This window comes from Canis lupus, chromosome 9 (assembly GCF_048164855.1).
Source record: "Canis lupus baileyi chromosome 9, mCanLup2.hap1, whole genome shotgun sequence".
NCBI classification, from domain to species: Eukaryota; Metazoa; Chordata; class Mammalia; order Carnivora; family Canidae; genus Canis; species Canis lupus.
This window is the reverse complement of record NC_132846.1, coordinates 71,500,658-71,524,985: the sequence shown is the minus strand read 5'-3', so window position 1 is coordinate 71,524,985 and position 24,328 is coordinate 71,500,658. Positions and strand designations below refer to the sequence as shown.

At 51.4% G+C, this 24,328-nt stretch overlaps 1 protein-coding gene across 1 annotated transcript in view; it reads right to left on the bottom strand.

Moving 5' to 3' along the window:
• Positions 1 to 1,485: 1,485 nt before the first annotated feature.
• DYNC1H1 (dynein cytoplasmic 1 heavy chain 1) overlaps positions 1,486 to 24,328 on the bottom strand; it is a 67,912-nt gene continuing 45,069 nt past the window's right edge. Inside the window, exons 43-78 of the mRNA XM_072839964.1 lie at positions 22,454 to 22,583; positions 19,580 to 19,713; positions 19,014 to 19,128; positions 18,751 to 18,912; positions 18,454 to 18,668; positions 18,147 to 18,351; positions 16,904 to 17,077; positions 16,675 to 16,794; positions 16,360 to 16,480; positions 15,207 to 15,402; positions 14,620 to 14,737; positions 14,317 to 14,532; positions 13,442 to 13,654; positions 13,179 to 13,306; positions 11,353 to 11,506; positions 10,778 to 10,924; positions 10,530 to 10,680; positions 10,127 to 10,380; positions 9,910 to 10,044; positions 9,726 to 9,820; positions 9,393 to 9,567; positions 9,155 to 9,230; positions 8,071 to 8,231; positions 7,779 to 7,890; positions 7,616 to 7,676; positions 7,401 to 7,524; positions 7,122 to 7,235; positions 6,092 to 6,262; positions 5,715 to 5,932; positions 5,518 to 5,621; positions 3,908 to 4,119; positions 3,415 to 3,568; positions 2,684 to 2,826; positions 2,361 to 2,529; positions 2,011 to 2,138; positions 1,486 to 1,843 (exon numbers count right to left, since the gene is read on the bottom strand). Of these exons, the coding sequence (XP_072696065.1) occupies positions 1,715 to 1,843; positions 2,011 to 2,138; positions 2,361 to 2,529; positions 2,684 to 2,826; positions 3,415 to 3,568; positions 3,908 to 4,119; positions 5,518 to 5,621; positions 5,715 to 5,932; positions 6,092 to 6,262; positions 7,122 to 7,235; positions 7,401 to 7,524; positions 7,616 to 7,676; positions 7,779 to 7,890; positions 8,071 to 8,231; positions 9,155 to 9,230; positions 9,393 to 9,567; positions 9,726 to 9,820; positions 9,910 to 10,044; positions 10,127 to 10,380; positions 10,530 to 10,680; positions 10,778 to 10,924; positions 11,353 to 11,506; positions 13,179 to 13,306; positions 13,442 to 13,654; positions 14,317 to 14,532; positions 14,620 to 14,737; positions 15,207 to 15,402; positions 16,360 to 16,480; positions 16,675 to 16,794; positions 16,904 to 17,077; positions 18,147 to 18,351; positions 18,454 to 18,668; positions 18,751 to 18,912; positions 19,014 to 19,128; positions 19,580 to 19,713; positions 22,454 to 22,583 (5,434 nt within the window). The 3' untranslated portion in view covers positions 1,486 to 1,714. The remainder of the gene's footprint in view (positions 1,844 to 2,010; positions 2,139 to 2,360; positions 2,530 to 2,683; positions 2,827 to 3,414; positions 3,569 to 3,907; positions 4,120 to 5,517; positions 5,622 to 5,714; positions 5,933 to 6,091; positions 6,263 to 7,121; positions 7,236 to 7,400; positions 7,525 to 7,615; positions 7,677 to 7,778; positions 7,891 to 8,070; positions 8,232 to 9,154; positions 9,231 to 9,392; positions 9,568 to 9,725; positions 9,821 to 9,909; positions 10,045 to 10,126; positions 10,381 to 10,529; positions 10,681 to 10,777; positions 10,925 to 11,352; positions 11,507 to 13,178; positions 13,307 to 13,441; positions 13,655 to 14,316; positions 14,533 to 14,619; positions 14,738 to 15,206; positions 15,403 to 16,359; positions 16,481 to 16,674; positions 16,795 to 16,903; positions 17,078 to 18,146; positions 18,352 to 18,453; positions 18,669 to 18,750; positions 18,913 to 19,013; positions 19,129 to 19,579; positions 19,714 to 22,453; positions 22,584 to 24,328) is intronic.

Below are 24,328 nucleotides of genomic sequence, written 5' to 3'. Positions count from 1 at the left end.
AGCTGCTCCTTCCTGCTGCGCGGGCACGGGCGGGTGGTGGGGAGTGGCCTGGGGCAGGTGGTCACGCCCCCAGCCCAGAGGAGGAGGAGGCCTGGTGAGTGGGGGGGTCGGAGGTGGGGGTCCCTCCCTCAGGCCCCACGGGCTGAACTTAGTGTGGGGGTGAGGCTCCAAGAGGCCCTGGAGCCAGGCATCGATTCACATGGGGCTTCAGGAGGCAGCAAGTAGGTGCTTGGCACCCCTGGGGGGGGTGACCTGGGAATCTCTGATGGGGGAGCGTCTACCCCTCTGCCCCCACCCTCCTGGCAAGGTGTCAGGGGTGTGGCGGCTTCTGCTCATGCCCTTGGGGCTGCTGTCAAATCCCCTGCTCAGAAATCTGCTCTGTACCCCCTGCCCCCCCGGGACATTTCTCCTGTGCTCGGGAGGGACCCTCACCTGTACTTGGTGCGCACGGGACGTAGGCGGGACAGGTGTCATGCTGGCCCGTGGGGCCTGGTCCCAGCTCTCAGGTGAGAGTGGCCTACAGTCCCATTTAGGAATCCCACTGCAGAAAAGCCAAGAATCCCCTCTGGCTCAGAGAAAAACAAAGTGAACCTCAATTTTCAATTAAACACAGCTTTGGACTGCCATGAGGCTTCCCAGGGATGCCTGAGAGAACATTCCAGAACTGGGTGGGGAAGAGGCTCGGACCCCAGCTCCCAGGCCCTGGGGACAGTTGGAGCCTGGCAGCTCCACAGAAGTGGTCAGGGTGGGGGTCAGGGGCTTAAGCACCCACTCAGACCCAGCTCCTCACTCGGCTGGTGGACGAGCACGACTCAGGGGTAGGGGAGTGGATGGCTGGCCGGGGGCCGGGGGCTAGAGGCCGGGCAGTGGCCACAGCAGGAACAACAGGTTTTCACCCCAGCCTGTGCTAAGGCCCAGCTGGTCGCTGATCAACCCTAGGAGCTGCCGCCAGAAGGTGCTCAAAGACCAGAAACCGGGGCCCCTGGGTGGCTAATTGGTTGGGCATCTGCCTTTGCCCCAGGGCATGATCCTGGGGTCCTGGGATCGTGTCCCACATTGGGCTTCCCGCGTGGAGCCTGCTTCTCCCTCTGCCTGTGTCTCTTTCTCATGAATAAATAAAATCTTAAAAAACAAAACCAGAAGCCTGTTTTCACGGGGAGACCACACCCATCACGGCCAACGTGAATGGCAAGCTGTCCGCAGAGCCAGCACTTCGACTTGCCGCCACCCCGGGATCTGGGGGGTGAACGCGCAGGGAGGGCACGGGATGGGTGGCCGGGCAGCTGAGGACATCCGCATACCCGCGGGACACAAACCGCCACCAGGCTCCAGCTCGCGGGGCTGTGGGCCGGGCCCTTCCCCCCGGGGCACACAAGCGGCCTGGTCCGACCCAGGATGGCCAGCACTGCTCTGGGGGTGCGGGGCCCCTGGGCCCGGGGTTTCCGCAGCGGAGGAGAGCTGAGACAGAAGAGGCGGGAGGCCAGATCGTGCTTAGTGTTTTATTCCCAGCACCAGCCGTGCTCTGGACCCTCCCCTCCCGCAGCACCAAACGCAGCCCTCCTACCCTCCCGGCCAGCAGCCTTCATTTTCCGCTTCCTCCGAACTCAAACTAACGACTTTCCTCCGACACGTCCACTTCTTCCAAACAGTTTAATGATGAAGAAACATTAAATAGAGTTACTACTACAGAAAGGGGAACGAAGGGAGCCTCGTTTCACTCCGTGCAGAGGACGGCGACGCCGCGCTCGTAGAAGCTGCGTGGGTCCTCCTTGGTGGCGATCTCAAAGTCGACTGTGAAGATGAGGTCTGCCCGGGTGAAGTTCAGGTAGACGGGCAGGGTCACCTACAGGAGGGGGCGGACTTAGCACTGGCTCAGGGAGAAGCCGGGGCAGCCGATGGCGGCCCTGGGGACGGGCATGCAGGGAGGGGGCGGGCTTCCCCTGCGCAGCCCTGGGGTCCCGGTGACACGTGGCAGCTGCCGACCCCAGACAGCGGCAAGGGGCCACTCACCACATTAGCCTTTCTCTCTGCGTTGGTCTGCTTGACCCAGCGCAGCTGCGTCAGAGGAAGGACCGTGGAGATGGCGTGGGACAGCGACAGCTTGTTGTTACTGCACGTGGCCCCCTGAAGCTTCAAACCTGTGGGAGGAAGTCAGGACCTGTCGCCAGCACAAACGGCTGTGCAAATCTCTGTGACACCAGAGCCGTGCTGCCACCCACGCCCTCAGGCAGCACATCTGACTGGGAGCGACGCTGGAGGCCACCAGGACCACCCGCGAGGAGGCCTGGGGCAGGGAAGGGGCACCTTGCGGAGACGCCCAGAGTGGCTGAGTGTGCACACTCCCTGGAACCCCAACTCACCCGTGACCCCAAAGCTGCAGGCATCAAGGGTGGCGCTCTGGGAGGTGGTGACATTGACTTCCAGGCAGAGCTCCTCCAGGGACCAGCTGTTGGCCTGGGCCACGTACTGCCTGGTGGCTGTGATGTATGCCTCAGGGACAAACAGGCCGCCCAGGCACACGTGGATGTTCTGTGGGAAGCAGCAATCCCTGGGTGAGGAGCGAGCACCACCCCTTGTCTTGGGTCACACTGGGGTCTGGGGTCTGTGCTCATCCCCTGGGCTGCCAAGGGCAGCTCCTCCCCCGCCCAGGACAGCCGCCACCCTTCCGGAGCGCCTCCACCACCTTCAGCTCCTTAGCGCCACCGGATGCGGCCGCCTGGGAGATGTTCTGTAGCTGTTTGATCCTCTCGCTGAAGTCGGACACCCACTGGATGACGGTCATGCCTGCGGGCACTGTGTAGTGGGACCAGCTCCGAGGCAAGATCCCTGCAAGCAAGGTGACCCCAGGCAGCGTCAGTTCTGGCCACTGGCAGGCACACGTGGGTCGAATCAGCTAGTGCTCACTGGCTTCTCCAGCTCCGCCCGCCTCCCTCTCCGGACCACACTCTGCAGGTCCCGGATGGGCCATCACCACCTCTGCATCTGCTCAGGCCCCGGTGTCTGGAGCGCCACAATCACCCCCACATAATGTCTCATCAGCTAACTCCCATCACACAAGCAGCTGGGCCTCGCCACAACTCAGGCTCGTGGAGTAGGTGTGAGACACCTGGGGGCTCCCTCTACTTTTACACTGTGCCCCCCACTTATTTTAATTTGCTGTTAAGATTTTAATAAACGTTCAGGGAACAGCAAATAAAAATTTGGGGCCCTCTGAGCCTGACCTCCAGCCAAGGGCCCCCAGCTGCAGAAGGAAACGTGCACCAGGCCCGGCCCAGGACCTGCCGACTCTGCAGGGCAGCGGCCCCGTGCCCCAGGCCCAGCCAGCTCTCTGCGCAGTGAGGGGGACGTGGCGAGCGCTGGGGAGCCGGACGGCTCTGGCTCCGAGCCCCCGGGCGCACACAGGAGGGCCAATACCTTTCACCAGCTCGTTTATGAGGGTGCGCAGGTAGTTGGTCTGTTTCTTCTTCCCTTCACACACTTGGACGACATCTGCGAGATCCTGGCGAACGTCCTGAAGTAACTTAGCTCCCATCTTCACTTCTCTCTCAAAGAACCTGAACAGTGGATCCTAAAATTGTCATAGAGACGAGAGTGAAGAGGGAGGGTAGGAGGGAGCCTCGGGAACCCCAGGCCTCAGAGCCCTGGCCTGAAGCTCATGGCTTTGCCTGAGCTCACTCTTGGACTGGACTCGGTATGCAGCAGGTCGAAGCCCACCGTAGCCTGGTTCCAAAAAGGAACAGTGGCTGCTGCCGCTTGCTCTGGGACTCATTTCCCCAGCTTGTGCAGACAGACCCCCTGCCAGGGGCCTCATGCTGGAGCCGGGCGCAGATGCCTGACTGCTCTGAGACCACGCTAAGCCCTCCAGGACCAGGGACACCCAGGCACAGCCCCGCCCACTCCTGGCCACCTTGATGTTCTCCACCGTCCGCTTGAGGTGGCTCAGCGTCTGTGGGATGAGGTGCAGCCAATTGGACGCGGTGGTGTGCAGGGTCCGCATCCAGGCAGGACGCCCGTCGGACGTGGAGTCGGTCCTTGCCTTCTTCTCGGTTTCTGCGTAGGCTAGGTCGTCTTCATCCTCCAGCATCTGCATCTTCAGCATCTTGCTGATCATGTCCACACCTGGGCCACATCCCCACCAGAGACACAGGGAGGGAGGGGGCATGGGCAGGAGAACAGAGGAAAAAGGACTTGAGCGTGCAAGCCATGTGACGCGTCACCCACATGGTACCAAGTGGGGACGTGTGTTTGAAGCAGAGAGCAGGCTGGGCCAGAAAGTGAGGTGGTGGAGACAGAGGAAAACTGAGACCAGACTGAGCCTATTGGGACTGAGCCAACAGCCTGAGTGCAAAGATGAGTGAGGCTGATTCCAAATTCACACGAATGTGCCGGCGCTGTTGTAGAGGGCTGGGCCCTGGGGCAGGCCAGGCTCCAGCCAGGGGGCCACTGCGCTGTTAACTCCACGGGTCCTGGGCTGCCCACGCCCACCACTCTGCCTCAAACAGCCCCCAGCACAGGCCTTCATGTTGCTCTAGGGTGGACCGAGTGTGACGTCCCTGGCAGAGTGCTGGTGTGATGGTGGCAGCTCATTAGTATTGAGCAGCCCGATGCAGGCAGCTGGCTGCTAACAGAACAGAGTGGGGCACAAACCCTACAAACCATTTGCCTGGTGTGGGGCCCAAGCTGGGGTCACAGCAGGTACTGCCAGTGTTAAGACCCTATGTGATCTCAGTACTGGCTCCTGCCCAACCCCGGACCTGCTGGAACCTGCCCTGCACCTAGGCCTCCAACTCACAATGGTTGGCCAGCCCAGCTTCTCGTCCTGGTGGCCTATGGGGCCACGGCCACCTCACAGAGGAGGGCAGTCTGGGATGCATTTTAGGGTGTCCTCAGCGAGCGCTGTAACTAAGGATTCTCATGCAGAGCTGAATGGAACTGTCCTATCAAGTAGCTGTACGAGTTTGGGCGAATCATGAGTCTTTTCTGAGACTGTTTCCCGTGAAGAGAAGTCTGGGTTAGATCAGTGGTTTGCAAGCTCACGGACACAGCTGCTGCCAGGAAGGCTTATTGGAGCAGATGGCTGGGCTCTCCTTTGGACTCAGGAGGTCTGACCCTGGCCCCAAGAACGTGCACTTATAATTAGTTCCAACGAGGCTGATGCTGCTGGACTGGGGACCACCCTCTGAAAACTGCATTAGGTTATTTTTTGAATAGTCTTGAAAAAGAAAAGTATAAGGAAAAACATTTTTAAGAAGTATTCTAATAAAGAAACTGAGGGTTTTAAAACCTCGCGTAATATTATACTTTTCATCTTCAAAGAAAATTAAGCGAAATTATGTCTGAATGTAAGCTGGAAACTGACATGTAATTTTCAGACCTTAGTGACCTGAGCCTAAACTGCATAAGAGACACCAGCTGGAACGGCGGGGAGGGCTGGGGGAAGGAAGGCGACTTCCCACAGTGGAGTTGTTCGGAGGCAAGGGAGGGGCTCCCAGGGCGCCGGGTGAGTGGGGTACCCACCCTGGGTGGTGAGCAGGACTCTCTCGGCGTTGTTGGGCAGGCCTAGCCAGGAGGGCGTCTGGGTGTCAGGAAGCAGCTCCACCCACTGCACAAACTCTTCTCGCCTGGAAAAGCAGCACATTTGGAAATGCCATTAGGCATGACGCTGGAAAGTGGCCGGCATGGCGAAGGTCTAGGTCACGGGGGCAGGCTCCTACCTGATGCCGTCTGGCATCTGAATGTCTTTGTGTCCATCAACTTTGCAGGCCAGCTTAAATTCACTGTCGAAACTCTTTGTTGTGAACAGACGCTCCAGGAAGGTGTTGAGCAGACGCTGATCGAACTCGTTGTCCACTCGGCCACCGTAGATGGACTGAGCCATCAAGGTCTTCAGTGCTGACCACGGGATCTTATCCGGGGAGATGTTTTGCCTCCCCTGTGTGAGGAAAGCTGGGACTGTGGGGGCAGGCCGCAGGGGCACCAGCGTACCCTGGCTTCACACCCTCATCACACAGGAGGACCCCCACTGTCTGCCACAACCGTGAATACTTCCGAGCATTCCCCTCCCACCTCTGACTCAGCAGCCTGCACTTGCCTTTGCCGTGTCATCCAGCCACGTGTCCACCGTGTCGCAGGCCGAGCGCAGGTCAGACTCCCCAAATTCATACTTCTTTGACCACCCCAGGGGTGCGTATCGTAAGCGTTCTTGGATGATCGCGTGAAACCAGGCCAGCAGGAAGTACAAGCGAGCACGCTCGTTGGGAGACTGGGTGGGGAAGATTATGAAGGATGGAGTCCCCAGAAAGCAGCACCCTTTCTAGCTGATGCAACGGGGCCACTCCCCCAGTCAAAGTTTTAAGAAGAGCTTCCTACTAGCCTGAGCTATGAACACCAGGACTTCGGATGCAGCCATTAATACTAATACTGTTGCCAGAAATTAAGTGCCAATTTTCCTATTAATAAAGATATCATCTAATGACACTGTGGAGATCAATTATTTAGCCACAAAAAATGATACAGGAGGGGATCCCTGGGTGGCTCAGCGCTTTAGTGCCTGCCTTTGGCCCAGGGCATGATCCTGCAGTCCCGGGATCGAGTCCCACATCGGGCTCCCAGCATGTGTCCCTCTGCCCGTGTCTCTGCCTCTCTCTCTCTCTCTCTCTCTCTAAAATAAATAAAAATAAATAAATTAATTAAAAAAAAAGATACAGGAAACAAATTTTCTGAAATTGTCAGAAAAGGCGGATTATGGCACAAAATAAAATTGTACTGAAGGATCTCTGTCTTCCTGCCCAAGAGCCTTGGGGGTGGGGACCATGTTTGGGAGCACAGGATTGCCTGACATCGACCCCAGATATCTGAGATATCTGAGCTCCGGCTAGAGCTCCACTGGAGGCGTCTGCTCACCCGGGAGCCTGTCACATCCTTGCAACCAAACACCGTGTACATTTCTCTTTCGACTTTTTCACAGCAAGGGAATTTTGCCTGAAGTTAAGCAGTAAAATCTCCAGCACAGTTAGCCACTCTGGTGTTTCTGAGAGGTGTGGAGATCTGCTTCTGAACTCAGCAATGGGACTTGGCGTCTCGGATTATCCCGACAGTGTGCCAGGAGAAAGCAACTTTACCTTGCATATCCGTGAGACAGGGATGCTGCTGAACGTCCTCAGCATGTTGGCCTTCACCCCCGGGGGTGGCTCAAACACGAAGATGCGGCCCGCTCGGAGCAGGTTCACAGGCACCTAAGGCAGACACGGCCCCCGTCACCATTCTGGCTCACTTGCACTTTAGCTCAACCACACACATGCGCACGCGCGCGCGCACACACACACACACACAAGCACACAGGCGTTTAGAACAGAAAAGAGGTCACACGAGCACTCACAGCACACACACGAGGCACGCACCTTGGGGTTGATCTCCATGGTAAGAAAGAGTCGGAAGCAGGCGTGTGGCTGCAGGGAGTGTAGCTTCTTCTCTAGCTGCATCAGCCACCCTGGGGCCAGGTGGACGTTCTTCAGCATCACCCACCTACAAAGGGAGAGAGAGAGCGACAGCCACACTTTAGGTTTCCGGTCAGAATTCTTGGAAACTAAGGCTTTCTGAAATAAAATACACCTACCTGCCCGATTTCACGGCTGTATTTATTGCTTTATCTGCTTGGTTGAAGCCTTCTGCTGAGCCTGGTGTCAGAAAGCTTAGTGTCAGCATAGCAGGCTTAGACCTCAGTGTTTACCATGAAATCTGAGGGGCCTCAGCCGGTAAAACTGATCAAGTATCCTTACCGATCGCAATTGAAGTGATCTGTGTGTTCTGTTCAGCTGCAAGGTCTTCGACGTGACCGCTGGCATCATACCCAGGCACAGAACACATCAGGACGGGAGTATTTGGCTTTACCTATAGACGAAGAGGTTAGAACCAAGAGAGCATACCACTGGACGGTGTGCATCTGTTGAGGGGAGAGCCCTGCAGGGCTGGCCAAGTGGGAGTTTGCAGCGGGTGTGGCCCTATGAGGAGATGGTGGCAGGGAGTTGGAGCAGGTTATGTAGCTAAGCCTCTAGGGAGCCAAAGCCATACCTCAGTGTCCACGATGTGGGTCAGGTCGAGCGGCTGTTCCATGATGGACATGAAGGATTCCCCGAGGTTTGTGGAAACGAACATGTGGGCCATGGCCAGCAAGCGGTCAGGGCGGAACGCCTGAATCAAGAGCAGGCGGTGGATGGCGTGCCCGATGGGTGCTGAAACAACATGGGAAGGGTTGGGGGGTGGGCATGGCACAGGCTCTGAGCTACCCCAGCTAGGACTGGTCTCGCTACAAGCCTCTGCTTGGCAAATGCTCTGTGTACAAGAGTCAGCTCAAATGACACCTCAGAAATGACACTGCCCTTCCTGGTCCTCTCTGCCCCAAGGACTGCCACCACCTCCCGTCTTCAGCGGACACACCCATGACAGCACCTAGAGTGTGGGCCTCTTTGTGGGTACTGTGGTGGTTACCAGTTTTATTTACTTATTTATTTAATTTACTTATTTATTTATTTATTTATTTACTTACTTACTTATTTTTTTGTTGTTGTTACCAGTATTATTTTTTTAAAGATTTTATTTATTTATTCATGATAGACATAGAGAGAAAAAGAGGCAGAGACACAGGTAGAAGGAGAAGCAGGCTCCATGCCAGGAGCCTGATGTGGGACTCGATCCCGGGTCTCCAGGATCGCATCCTGGACCAAAGGCAGGCGCTAAACTGCTGAGCCACCCAGGGATCCCTGTTACCAGTTTTAAGTGACTCCACCCACACCTGTTCATTGCAGGTCAAACACCTAAAGGTTCTTAGCCATGTCTAGAGAAGATGCTAGCAATCGCCAGCCTCACCCGGCTGAGCTGCAGCCCCACCTAAGCTGGCTAGCACAGGGCTTTGGGGACCACGCTCAGAACAAGTCAATCTCTCCCTTCATGTTGGGCAAGGGCCTTCCTTTCTAGGCCTCTCTTGGTCTTCAAGCATGAGCTGGAACAGGCATTAGGACCTGATTTTAACCCTGAGATTCTTATTTCAGGAACTGGCGACTTTTTTGGAAATGTCCCTTCACACTCAAGCGGCAAAGCCCAATTTTACATTTGGGTCCAGAATGAAAACACAGGGGAGGCCCTGATGTGGGCTTACTTGAGGGGGCTTCTTCACTCCAGAGGTAAGGGACCGTCTGCTCTGGGGAGCTGCTGTCCAACCAGATGCCAAATTGCTGTGGAGACATGAAAGAAAGCATCACCATGGAGCAGAGCCCATTTTCAAGGGCAGAGAAGTTGAGATGAAGCTATCAGACGGCTGATGTGAGTACACAACACACACAATTCCTTACTGCTCATTTCCTGGAAAGAGGCCGGGAAGTGTTCAGAACACTCACCTCATCAGCCTGAACCTTTGCAATCAGATCTTTGAATGCAGGGAGACAGCTCAACCTCACAACCGCCTCAGCCTGCTCCACGGTCAGGCCCTGGATCTTGGGTGTGGAGCCAGCACTCAGGACAATCTCCTTCCCTCTTAAGAAGTGCTGGAATTCGGCATCGTAGGTGGGCTCCCTGGGAAGGGGGCAATAGGTTAGCGAGGGTCTCAGATTCATTTCTGCCTCCACTAGAAGAGTTTTCCCCCTTCTTTAAGCTCTCATAAAATGCTAGTAGGCAACCCACAAAATGATGACGCTCTGCAGGGGCAAGTGTGGTAGGGCGGCCGACCTTACCCGATGGTGCCCTTCAGCTTGATTCTGGCCAGCAGCATGGCGAAGGTGATGTGGTCCTGGTGCAGCATGCCCCTGGCCACGCGGTTGAATGCCACCTGGAGGTAAGAGCAGGCAATGCTGCTGTCCCCGGAGAACCACCTCCCAGCTTCCCTCCCCGGAGACAGCCAAGTGCTGGGCGCTCTACCTGGAAGAGATCCTTTGTTATGATGGAGAGGCGCTGCGTGTGGTCAGTGATGCCCTTGAGGTTTGGGTTCTCATACAGCACGTTGTGATAAATGTCCAGGAAAAACTGGAGGGAGTACTGGTAGAGGAAGTGGATCTGGAAGGGAGAGGGTGATGGCTGTTAGCTGGGAGAGCAGAGGGCAGCATGTGGTCCTGCAGCAGGGGGCTCCTGTGGTCACCTGCTTCAGAGATTCCATGGTGAAGTAGATGCTGCTGCAGGCGGTGGACAGCGGCAGGTACTGCTGCGACACGGTCTCCACCTCCTGCATGACGATGTCTGTCTCCTCCACCTTCCTTGTCACCTCGGCAGCCTCTCTCTTGAGGTTCTCCAGAGTTGTGATGATAGTGTCATCGTCCAGAATGCGCCCCTTCACCTCATTCAGGGCTTGCAGCAAGGACTTCTCCAGCTGACGCAAGCGTAGCTGGAATTCCCCTAAAAGATCACAGTATCCCGAGTTCACTAGCACTTACGCTCTTTGAGAAGGAGAGGTTGCCTGAACAAACCTGACGTGCTCTAGTCCCTTCAAAGTGCACCCCTGACCTGCCCCAAAACTCCTGAAGCTACGGACCCAGGAAACACACCTTGAAGTTTAAGAAGGTCGGAGCGCTTTTCATCCACGTCAGGCCTTTCTGCTTTAAGAACTTCATTCAGACACTGGCTCTGTAAACTGCTACGGGTGACCGTGAAGTTGACAAATGTGACCCGGGAACACAAGTCTGGTGGGAACTCCACCTGCCAAAAGGAGTAACAGAACAGTCCACTTTGTCACCTGAGCTGTGACACCAAGTGCCACACCAACTGTGTATCTGAGGTGTATCTCGTTCCTTACGGTTGGATCTCGGGTGGATAGGAAGATGACAAATGATGGTGACAAGTCTATATCCTGGTCGCCGAGGGTGATCAGCACTCTCCCCCCTGTTCGCCGAACCTCGCGGTTCAATACTGGATTCAACACTGGGTCATAGCTCTCCACGTCCTGTGTAGCACATGGGAAGTTTAACCATCAGGGATCTGCAGTATTTATTTTCACCTAAATAACAGTGCATTGACGCCACCCTCCTGCTCCAGATAAATGCACCTCAGAAGCTACCTACCCGTGTGAATCTGCATCGGCCAGTACGGTAGGCACGGGCCACCTGTGGGCCCTTAATTAAAACACTCAGTTCCTTAGTCACACTGGCCACACACGTGTCCACCACACTGGGCAGCACAGATCAGAGAACATTTCTATCACTGCAAAAGTTCCAGTGGATTGTGATGACCAAGATCAAGCAAATACTGTTTTGTTGGACTGACTTTTTACAGACCTTTGACATCAAACAAAGTCTTACAAAGTTCAAAAAGTACCACTGTTTAGATCCCATACTTCAGTTTTATGTCCTATCAACTGTCGGATGCACACACCTGCACCAGAAGGGGGTTCCCAAACCTCAGCGCGCTCTCCAAGTTCTTCCGGAAGGCATCGTCCAAGAAGCTGGTGCGTGTGATCTTGCGGTCCTTGTACTCATTCATGATGAATTCTGTGGCCTGGCCAGACGGGTCGATGATCAGCGGGTACCTGAAGGTGAGGCAGCAATAGAGCAGGTTCAAGGAGCCCCGACAAAGACAATGGGAATGCCGTACCCACTGCTCCAGTGCAGTCTCCAGTCTCCCATGAAGACAAACAGGACAAATGGTTGATGCTAAAGCCATCTTTTTGAAGGTCTTCTTTAAGGAGCTAACAAAGTCACAGACTCTCTGGAGCAGGGCTATAGTTAAAGTTTCTCTTCTCGCGGGGACACAGGTTCTTGTCTCAGCATTCAGTACATGCTTTTCTGCAGATGCTGAGCACACTACACTAGAGTTACTGTTTTATGTGTTCCTGACCTTCTAGACCCTTTAGGAACTTGGGTGTCAGCAACCATGCTGCAGCAGCACCCAAGGCTCATGGGCAGAAAGGGTTTAAACCACCAGGGACCCTGACAAATGGCAGATGCAACTTAGTTCTCAGAAGGAGCCTGTGAGAAGGTACCGTCAGCATCAGCACATTTCTTTTACGAACAAACAAGATGGGATACTAAGAGGCTATGGCAGGGTGCCCAGGGTCACACTGCCAATTAAAAAACTTTTTAAAAAACATGTACTGCACATACACGTGCTTGCATAAAACTTAGAAGCTATGAAAGGGCAGATAGTGGGAAAAACCACCCCCTTCTCCTGTATTTGGTTGCCAGTTTCTGGTCTGTGTACTTGGGAAAAGATCCAGGTATTTACAGACACACGTGGGGGAGTGGGTGTGGGTGCGTGTGTCCACAGGGGGGCCACACTCGCCCTCACATGGCACTTGCCCCCATTGCTCACTGCCTGCTGGAGTGGCCCTCTGCACGCACACTGTATGAGTGGTCTGGTCTACAAGGACCCCAGCCTCCCACCCCTGATATACATAGTGACGTGTGAACCAGCCCCCACGAGGAGCACCACAGGTGCTTTCAGTGTGCTGTTGGTCACATATGCAGGCTACTGTTGAATAAGTACCTAGGAGTGTGTATGTCTCACTGAGATGAACACAGCCCTGTATAGACCATGAGCATGGGTCGATGATCTCACCAGCACCATCTGGCAAGACATGGAGCCTGAGGGTTTGCTCCCAAAATAAATCACACCCACAAGTCTTCATCCTCTTTGTGTCCCTGGGACAGTGATATACGTCAAGGGCTCGAGGATTTGAAGATTCTGAGATAAAAACACCAAGGATGTCTGGGTGTGAGAGCTGCCGCAGAGGCAGCTCGAGCTCCCGAGGGCCAGGGGCCCCGTATGTGGGATGAGCCCTGAGGACCCCCTGAGCCAGTGCTAAGCCTGCCATCCCTCCAGTCATCCTCCACTTCTGACTCTGGCTTCTTAAGCCATAAACCAGATACCAGTTTCCCCTTTAAATCTTTTCAGCTAAGTATTTTCAGTTATAATATTTGGAGAGGGTCTGTTTCACTGTCCACTGATTCTCAGCCCTGCCAATCGGCTATGAAAGGTTACATGACAAAGGTTCCTTACAGAACAATTCAGACAGTCAGAAGTGAGGGTGAGGATCATGTGCACCCCACCGTCAGAGGGGCGCTGAGCCTGCCTGCACCATTTGCCTACTTCCAAGTTTCTATTCATTTCCTCAAAGATGCGTTTTGAAAAAAACAAACAAAAGAACGGGACCACTGCACGTAGAAACTTTTAAGCTGCTCTCTCTTTGAGCGAGTCCGTACCTGTTGAACCGCTTCAGCATGATGGCATTCTCTGTACACAGGTCATCCGCAGGTAAGGAGCTGGCTTGCCAGCGGAGACGCTCGTCAGCATTGGAGAGGTACTCCGTCCGTGCGATGTCTGTACGGAACTGAAAGGTGAGGGAAGTTACCCTTCCTTTTCAGAACTACAGGTGCGTGATTTCAAGCCAGACTCGAACAGGTGAGTGGACACCAGTCTGGCCCACGCCTTTAACACCTGTTTGGAATTCCCTATGGACACTTACCTGGATGTTGGCTTGCTGCAAGTGGTGGGACCAAGTGGTGAACAAGTTTTGGCGCATCTGCTGGTCAAAGTAACCCGCATAGGCAATGAACGCCGCTGACAAGAGGCAGTCCCCAGCAATAGTGGACATCTGGTTTTTGAAAGTCTCACTTGTTTTTTCCCATCGTTCACGTTCAGCAGACAAACTCTTCAGGAGAGCAGTACTCCGGTTTACCTAAAGGGAAAATCAAACAGGATTTATACCATAAAGTGAAAATCTGTTCCTCCACAGGACTCTGGGTGGGCTAGAGACAGAAACAGACTCTAGTTGTTCACAGTCCCAGAGGAGATGGGACCCAGCTCCCCCACGACTGAGGAACCTAAGCAGGGTGTGAGGGGGTGCAAAGAAGCAAGAGTCAGCCTTGAGATGTACAAGGGAGTGGAGATAGACCAGGAAGAGGGCCTGGAGTGGAGGGTTGGCCAGAGGGAAAAAACACTGCTGGCAGAAGAGGAGAATATTCTGCGAATTCAGGAGGAGTATTGGCTTGGTGATAGACACAGCAGTGGGCATGAGGCCTGGACAGACAACCAGGCCTTTGGTGACTCCACTGAAATAGAGGCAGGCAAACAGCCAGGCTGGGGACTGGTGTGGAGAGGGGGCTCACTGGCTGCAGATCGCCTCCTGGTATCCACCTGTCCTAATCAATGCCACTCAGAAAATACTCAGGGAAGCCAGCACGACCGGTCAGACACAAAAAAGCTAGCTGGCGGAGATGAATGTGGGGCACACACATGAGAATGTGTGTTAAGCCCTAGGAGCACCTCGTGTTAAACCCCACAAAGACAGAATTGAGGGGAGTCAGCAGTAAAATGGCACATGTTTGATGACAATCTTACTTTTGCTTCAACAGCAGCCAGGTCTGCTTTGATGGCCTGGGCCTCTGAGATGAGGACGGCGTACTCTTCCTTGTAGCGGGCGATGCTGGCTTCCAGGTCCCGGATCATCTGCTCTACCTCATTGGCCTTCTGCTGGTTGTCCTTGGCGTCATCCTCCAGCTTCTGCAGCTCATTGCGTAGGGGCTCCACTCGCTTTAACATGTCGGCATAGTTAAGCTGAGGAAGACAAATGGTAGTTATCCTTCACAAGTGACCAGCCTGGCAGTGGCTTTTCATACAGGAGCTCCCGGTTACACTGGCTACCTGTGCAATTGCCCATTTCACCATTGGCCCACAGGCCAGGGATGCCCGGTTCACAATCTCGTAGTTGTAGCTTGGGTTGGACATGTAGTTTTTCTTCATCTTCTCTCTTATGGCATCACTGCAAAAAAAGGAATTGTAGTTCTAAGCACATGTAGAGTGAACGTAGTAGAGTTTTTAGGAACCCAAAATGTGAAGGCTGGTTCCCATCCACTGCCCCCACAACCAGACCCACCCATGTTCCATGTAACAGTGGCAACTGCTGCCAGGAAGGCCTCTGACCCTCCTGCCCCCACCCTCCCCTGACGTGAGGCAGTGTCTGACATCAGCTGTGTGGTGTGGAGGCGCTCGCAAGTATTTGTGGGGATGGGGTAGGATTCGGCTCACAGCGGTCAAGGAATCAGAACATTACTGCCAGGGATGGGAAGAAGAAATCTGACTACTACTTTGAAGGAACCAGCCTGAAAGGCATTAACCTAACAGATGCCGCCTTCTAGTGATGCCAGGCCACAGTGACAGGGCCACACAATAGCAGGAAAACCTCCCAACACCTGAGCACTGTCTTCTACATCCTTCCTGGCAACGCTCACCTGATCTCCTCTGCAGAGAAGTTGACGATGGTGGGGATGAAGTTTTCCCTCATGATGATGGAGCGGATCTGCTTCCAGTCTGTGGTGCTCTCTCCCAGCAGCAGGCAGATGGACTCGAGCGCCAGCTTCACGGCAGCGGGAGGGTTGGCCATGGACCGCACCTCCACCAGGTGCTGCTTCTTGATTGATTTCACCGCTGAGCACAGGGGCAGCAGAAGAGGTAGGGGTGGGAAGGTGACAGAGTGAGCACAGTAAGGGGGCTGCGGCACAGCAGAGCTGTGGCTCTGATGAGGAAGGGGCCACTGCTCAGAAGGTCCAAGTGAGCAAGACTTTCTATCTTTAAACCCCCTGGAACAGTGTTAAGTAGCTGACCTTTTAAATAATTATGAAGAATTATGAAGAGCTTGCTGTACTGACCCCACACTAAACATTCTGGATACAGCAAGATGCTGCTTTCAGGAATGTCTCATAGGACCCCATTAGCTTATTTACCTCCATAAACTTAAATGATTTAAATATTTTAATACTTTCTCAGTGGTTACTCGGAAGTGAGAACTCTATTAAGTTCCCATCTAAATCTGACTCTTAAGGAAAATCTATAGTTTGGACAGCGTGTGTCACTTTCTCCCGTCCTATAGTAGGGGACTTCATGTCTGAAACAAACGCCAGCAGGCCACGAGGGAGGACAGGTCAGGGGCCTGCTCGGTTGCTGCTACAGCGTCCTGCAGGTGCCTGGTGGAGGAAGAACAGAGGCCAGCACTATCAGCGCATAAGTTTGTGGTCGCCAGCCCGGCCAGGGCACACTAGGGCAACACGCACGCTTCAGGGCATTTCTGGTAACATTCAAGTCAGGAATTTGTAATAGCACATTCACGTAATTATCACTGGATCTTAAAAACAAAAACATGTATCCACATAAACCTTATGTTGTCAGCTGTCTCTCCTAAGAAGAGTTCTACTCCGGTGAAAGCAAAGCAGCATTACAAGAACTTTGCTTTATGAGATGAAGACAATCTCCAAAAAAAAGAAGAAGAAGACAATCTCCAGTGTTCAGGAAAGCCTTCGGGTATTTACCATGCTCAGCCAACTCTCCACAGCACCACGGATGGAGCACCCTTTCTAAAAAGCCAGACCTCTGACAGCACTGACGTACCATTCTGGGCCTCAATGACAGCAGGCTCCACCTTGTCCAGATCTTCTTTGACACTCATTTGTTTGTCTGCTATCACTTCCTGCTGCTTATGCAGCTGTTCCTGAATTTCTTGGCTCATCACCTAAAACGGAAGAAGGGCTTGGCTGCAGTACTGGTTACTTTGCTGAGTGACTCCTGAACGACACTCCTGACCTCCCCCAGACACCGCCGCCCCAACCCATCAAACCCTGAAGACCACCCAGACTACACTTCCTGCTCTCCCCACAGACTGCCAGCGGGGGCCCAGCTGGGCGAAGGCTCCTGAAGCACACATACCTTCTTTTTCTCTGCCTCCTGCTGGTCTTTCACCATCTTCTTCAGCTTGTCGTTTGCGGCCGCGTTCTTTACCTCCAGCTCTTGGCTCTTTATCCTCAGATCACGCCGGAGCTCCTCCACCTGAGGGACAGACGCCGTGTTAGGAAAACAGAATCGTGCAGAAATTACCTGGAAAGGGGTCCTCACACCAGCCCCCTGCCCATGACTGAAGCGAACCCCTGGGAGGTACCTGGTCAACCGTTTCTTTGATTTTTCTGAGCCCAACATTCAAATGCATCTGCTGCTCCTCCAGCTCGCTCCGCTTCTCATGGAACAGGTTGGCATAATGGTTAATGAAGTCCAGGTAGTGGCGGGGCGTGATGGCCATCGTCCTGCCCCCTCGCTTTGCCAGCCGAGCATTAGCCTTTTAGAAAATAGGTAAATCTTTTCACTCTTCGGGACGTTCTCCGTGATTTAACCTCCAAAAGCTAACTGCTCTGCCTATAGGGATGCCCGGTGATTTGGTGCATGGATGGAGCCCTCAGAAGTCACAGTTGAGCTGGGATCTCAGCTCAGCCTCCTACGAGATCTCAGGGAGCCCCTGAGACCCCTAAGCTTTCCCAAACTTCCCTGCAACACAGAGGTAACCTCGGTGACCTCACACACGTACTCCGTGTGAACAGCTCTACAACTGGGGTCGTGTGTGCTCTATCTCTTGCCTCCTGCTTATTTCCCATGGACACCAACATAAGAGATGGCACCAGGACAAGGGCAAGTGGCACAGCTGTGTGACCAGCTGCTCTGGCCCCTCAGGCTCATGTAAGGCAGTAGGACACCACCAAGGGAAGCCAGGGCCAGGCCACATTCTGGAGGCAATGGAGATCTGCAGGTGTGGCAAGGAAGTGATCAACGGAACACCCACAGACTCACAGCGGTTTTTACAAAGCCTTTCAGATGGGAGATTGGACTCTCCCATGATAAGGAGTCTAAAGCCAGGGTCTCCAAACCCTGGCCAATGAGCCAAATCCTGCCACTGCATGTTTTCTGCACACGGAGCACTAGTGCACACAGCCCTACCCATGTGTACATATGCAGGCTGTGGAGGCTTTGTGTACCAAGGCAGGGCCGAGTAGTTAAGAGACCCTCCTGGTCCACAAAGCCTAAACCATGAACGCTCTGGCTTTTTCCAGGAAAAACTTGCTGACCTCTGATCTGAATGGAGAATCAGCACCCTCCCCAACACACACTGGCAGTGAGATAACAAAAGCAGAGAAGAACGTTTTACAGAGGCAGAAGCCATAAGGCAGTGAAGGTCAATGACCCCAGAAGGTGCAGCCTGGTAACGAGGAGGAGTCACCGCTGACAGAGGTAAGAACAGGCAATGGCACTGTGCATAATACCAGGTACCCTATGGTCTCTTCTTCATTGGTTTACTTTTATGTTAGCAGGATGTTTAGTTTTTTTTTTCCCCATGACCTCAAAATGGAACCAACCTGGTGAAGAGTCTGATGAACAAATACACAGCTATTTACAATAGCTTCCCGATGTGATGGTGGCTGTGGAAGTTTGTCATACACAACTGGCATGTAATCAGGCACAATGTAATTTGGCTTCTCCAGGTCCATTTTACTTGTGAATTCTTTGCCCACTTGATATAGTGCTTCAGTGGACCAGTCCCCAAACCAATTCAACACACACCTGAAAAAGATGCCCATGTCTCAAATAGCTCCCAAGAGCAGGGTTTGCCCCTTGGGAAGAAATTGGCTCTTGTGAACCAGAGCTGAGCAAACATCAGCATACCTGTTGAAAAGTGCTGGCGAAGTGGCTGCGCGGTCCTTGAGCCCCTCTGAGGATGGGTTCATGGTGAAGACAACATGAAGGTTGCGGATGACCTGGCTGGTGAACCATTTGTAGAGTTCCTCATGCGAGTCCAGCATCAAGCCCTCCTTCTGGGCCCCCTCTTTACACTGGGTCATCAGGGTGGCATACTCATCTCCTTCGAAGAGGCCAGGAACCTAGCCAATGAGAGCATTACTACTAACTGATCCTTTTAACCTGCTGCCACTAATACACAACACAGTGTAATGTGGCACTTACTTCCCCATTGGCCAGAAGGGTATTCATTCGCTCCAGGAATCCAGAATCTAATACGTTGGATTCATCCATTATAAATGCTATCTTTTCATTCTTACAGCCAGAACGTCTCAACACTGTGCGAAGATCTTCATCAAAGTCTTCCCCTGTATACTTTCTATGCACCTACAGAAGCAGTTGGCAGGTTAGGTCCATTCTCATTCAAGGAGCCATGTGCAGGAATCAGGAGTCGGTTACTGGGATTAAGAAGTGTCAACTAGACCCACCTTAATCTGGTACACGCTCAAACCATTCATCCAGGCCACAAAGCGGGACAGGGTGGTTTTTCCCGCTCCACTGACACCAATCAGAAGCAAGTGGCCTTGAGGTTGGCGGAATATTCTGAAACATCAGAAAAGATACATTTCAAGGCTTTTATGCTCCGTTTCCCCTTTGACACTTAGGTCCTAAACTTTTTCAGGAGTTAACCTACAACATTTTTAATGTGTTTATCTTGTACGTTAAACAGTTGTTGAGCAATCTGCTATCTGCTAGGTCTGGAGGAGGTGCAAAGATCACTAGGACATGGTCCTGTCCTCCAGATAATCAGATGGCAAGAGGCAGACAGACCCGATTCTACCGAGTTTTCAATCACAGTAGGAACAGACTGCTAGCAGAAGCCAAGTAAGTGCTGCACAATAGACAAGTATGGGACAAAGAAGCTGGACTTAGAAGGGGGGATGGTCACTTTGCAGAGGAGTTGGAGCTCCAAGGTCAGCTGGGAGGCCTGACAGGATCCCCACCACTATATTTAACAGCAGCTTAGGCAGTCGTAAGGCTGCAACAAACTCACCGGTCAATCCTGAGCACGTGGTCTAACACTTCATTAAAGAGGACCAAGGGGACGTCAAGTTCTTCTTCATAGAAGACTTTCAGCCGAGCTTTGACATAATCTCTTAGTTCTTCCTGGTCTACTGGGATGTAATCCTGGAGAAAAAAAGGTAAGACCCAAATTACTAAGAAGACATTACCTTCGTTATTACACCAATTATATTTTCATATGCTCAGATGTGCCTGGCTGGCTCAGTAGGTACAATGTGAGACTCTTGATCTCGGGGTTGTGAGTTTAAGACACACACTGGGCGTGGAGCGTACTTAAAAAAAAAAAAAAAATTTCCATGTACTAAGAAACTATTTAAAAAATGCAACAAAAGAGGAGTGCCTGGCTGGTTCAGTCACTGGAGCATGCAACTCTTGATAATAGGATTGTGAGTTCGAGCTCCATGTTGAGTGTAGGGATTGTTTAAAAATAAAATCTTTAAAGACACCCTGGGTGGCTCAGCGACTAAGTGCCTTTGGCTTAGGGCATGATCCCAGGGTCCTGGGATCGAGTCCCGCATCAGGCTCCCTGCAGGAAGCCTGCTTCTCCCTCTGCAGGTCTCTCATTAATAAATAAAATCTTAAAAAAAAAAAAAAAATCCTTAAAAAATGCTACAAAAGAAGGTATCATTAATAACATAACAACAAAAGCTTAATTAGGACTGAATCTAGAACCATGGAAAATATTTGTTTTTTTTTTAAAGATTTATTTATTTACTTAAATATTTTATTTATTTATTCATGAGAGACACAGGCAGAGGGAGAAGCAGGCTCCATGCAGGGAGCCCGACATGGGACTGGACCCCGGGTCTCCTGGATCACACCCCAGGCTGAAGGTGGCGCTAAACCGCTAAGCCACCAGGGCTGCCCTTAAAGATTTCATTTATTCATTCATGAGACGCAGAGAGAGAGAGAAAGAGAGAGAGGCAGAGACACAGGCAGAGGGAGAAGCAGGCTCCATGCAGGTAGCCCGATGTGGGACTTGATCCCGGGCCTCCAGGATCAGGCCCCGGGCCAAAAGCAGCGCTAAGCTGCTGAGCCACCCAGGCTGCCCCCATGGAAAATATTTGTAGAGAAAGATTTCTTTCTTTCTCTAAACTTCACTGAAAGACCTCACAGAAGGGCCTAAATAAATGAAGACAGAGACCACCCTGCAGAGAAAAGCAAACTACTGTAAAAATGTCAGTTCCATCCAAATTGAAAGAGAAAGTCAATGTAGTCCCGGCCTCAATCTCAAGGGTGGACAGTAGTGGTGGTTTTAGCACAACATGACTAGAGGAAAGTGCCAAGGATGGTCAAGATGTCCATAAGGGTCCTATCAGGGCTATGCTATCAGGGCCATGCAGTCTGAGCACAGGAAGTGACAATCAGTAGAACAGTAGAGAGCCTCTAAAATAGACCTGTGCATGCAGAGAACCCGTAATGACCCAGAGATGCTGCCAAGTAGAGGATTATCCAACAGTGCTGGGTCCAGTGTTAGGACAATGGACACTCCCCAGGAAAAACTGAAAATGGACTTGTAGCTCACTCCACAAATATACACAATCATCAATTAATCATTTTTGTTTTTTTTAAGATTTTATTTATTCATGAGAGGCACAGAGAGAGAGAGGCTGAGACACAGGCAGAGGGAGAAGTAGGCTCCATGCAGGGAGCCTGATGTGGGACTCGATCCTGGGAGTCCAGGATCACGCCCTGAGCCAAAGGCAGATGCTCAACCACTGAGCCCAGGGATCCCCTGATCATGGGTTTAAGTAACAGGGCATTAACATCATTTGCTCTTCAAAAGACACCCTAAGGACAGTGACAGATGAACCACTGGGAGAAGATGGTGCCTATAAATGAAAAGGATTAGAATCTAGAGTCCAGAAATAAACAAAATTCCAACAGCACCAAACCTATCTTGCTATTTTTTGCTTCCATGCAGCCATCTGCCTAGCATGTCCTTCCTGACGAAGGTGTACAAACCCCTTTAAGACCTAATGTCAGAGAGAAAAAAAAAAAAGTCCCAATGCCAGGGATGCCTAGGTGGCTCAGTGGTTGAGCGTCTACCTTTGGCCCAGGCATGATACTGGGGTCCCCAGATCAAGTCCTATATCGGGCTCCCCCTATGTCTCCCTATGTCTCTGCCTCTCTCTGTTTCTCTCATGAATAAATAACATCTTTTAAAAAAACCAAAAAAAACAAAAACCCAAAAGACCCAATGTCACGGTTAGCTCCACCGAGATCTCTACCCAGACAGAGCTGTTTCCACCTGTCTCTCCTGTTGGACTGAGAGCTCCCTACAGCAAATCTTCACTCATCCATGTGTCCACACTACCTACCGAATGAAATGCATATCAAAACAACAACTTACTGAAACATCCTACTCTCTTTTGGAAAAAGGACAGCTCACAGCTATTCTAGAAATGTCAACTTTATTTAGTATAATAGTATATGAAGCATTTTCACACAAATTATTTATAATTAGCTCATTTTTAAAAGGGGAAAGAGTTATACGATCGAAAGAGAAACCAGAGCATTAGCTCATTTTTATAGTGTAAGGAAAGTGAAAGCAAAGAGAAAGACTCTTTCTGCTACAAACACATGGAAGCCATGACCCCTGCTGGCTGGAATGGCATGGCTCTTCTATCAACCACCTCATGGGAGTAAGAAACACGGCTGGTCAGACAGCCCCAGCCACACTCCTGGGATTATCTGCCCTAAATCATCAGCAAATATGTAGTGCATTGTGCCTATAACCAATGCTTCACACTTACTGGGTGCTTCAGGAAAAAGTTTTGATTAGAAGAAAATTCTTACTAAAATGAAAGGAGGAAGTATATCTGAAATGACATAGATTTGTTACCTTTGACAACCAGTTGCTGTACAAGATGGGCCGGCTCATCGCCTTCTCTTTGTCTATGTTGGGAAAGTGCTTCAGAGCAACCATATCGATGTTCTCGTCCGTCCAGCGCCTTTCCTCATCCTCCACCAGTCTTAATGGAAGAAGAGTGACATGTGTGTGTATCAGGCCAGAGACCATGGTGAGAAAACACCAGGTTTTGTTGGGCTGGGCTGACTCCAAGGGGTAGAATTAGCTTTTACCAGGAATTTTCATTTTCTACAAATGGAAAAACTTAAGAATCTGAATTCTGGATAGCTTAAACAATCCAAGATTTTGATATTAAATATAAAACTCCTCAAAGATATGGCACCGCTACATGTAAAAAAAATTCCTCTGGGGGCGCCTGGCATCTCAGTTGGTAGAGTGAGGGGACTCTTTGAGGTTATGAGTGCAAGCTCCATGTTGGGTATACAGATTACTTAAAAAAAAAAAAAAAAAAAAAAAAAACAAAGACAAAAGTCAAAAAAATTCCTCTAGAACATTTAATTACATTGATTTTTAAAATAATAACATGAGGGGCACCTGGGTGGTTCAATCAGTTGGGTTTCTGCCTTCAGCTCAGGTCATGATTTCAGGGTCCTGGGATTGAGCACTCCATCGGAAGTCGGCTTCTCCCTCTACCTCTGCCCCTCTCCCTGCTCATACACATGCGCTCTCTCTCAAATAAAAATAAAATGATGACAGGAATCTAGTTTCTAAGCTTGCCTACTGTTAAGTTCCCAATATCCTGGAGGCAATAAGAGGACAAGGATAGGGAACTGCAGGACACACTACAGTGCTGGAGACACAGGGCTTGTAAAGAAAACTAGGAAGCAAGCAGGTGAGACTGAACCTGTCCTTGTGGATTTGGGGGGTCGGGGGTGGGGACACCTTCTGAGAAGCTGAATATGTGATACACTCACAGCAGGCTACCAGGAACAGGTCTGGTGAAGGCGGGTCATGTAGTTACTATAGCCAATCAGAATTTACAAGTACCACTGCCACTGCTGTGTTTTAATGAAAACAAAATTTTATCTTTGGTATTTTGGGAAATTTGTAAAAATTATAGCTCAAATTTTTTCACTACTAATAAAGAGTGTTAGTTTTTAGTTGTTAGTTTAAAAAAAAAAAGCTAGTAAGTTCCTTGCTCTGCCTTGCTTTGCTCATCTGGTACACTGGGCTCTTGGTCAAGGCAGCTGTGCAAAACTCAAGTACTCCAAAGACCCTGATTTGAAAGCCAGAGATCTATAACGAAGCAATGTTCTGGGACTCCTTGAAAGCATGGGTGAGAAAAGCTGCCTGGAGGCAGGACTCACTGGTCCAAAGGTATAGCTGCCAAACATGTAAGTACTTCTCGGTGTGGAGGGAGCCACTGGCCTTGGGTTCTCCCAGGGGACTGACTGTTAACTGAATGCTACCAACCACAAGCATCCAGGACAGTGAGTGGCCAGAGGGACTGTGTCCTCTGCATATGGCCACCTCACACTTACCCTGGGGGTGAGGGGACCTGCCCTGCCATCAAAGGCCTGCTCTCCTGCACTGTTCTGAGTAACCCAGTTCACAGGCAGAACATTTCCCCCAAATAATTTGGGCAGGAAACTGTGGTGCTGCATTAAATAGTAGATCTATTATGATGTACTGCTTAGAAATTTAGAGTCAAAGCAACATAAATTTGACTTTTCCTCACCAGCTTAAAATGAACCTAAAAGTCTATGAAGCCTAAAATATGTAAAATTAAAAATACAAAAACAAACAAACAAAAATGACAGAGTAGGATCTGGGAAAATTAAGATTTTACTGTCAAACAAAGATTGTACTAAACTCTAAAGAACGTAAGAAGTTGGTTATGGCTAAAAA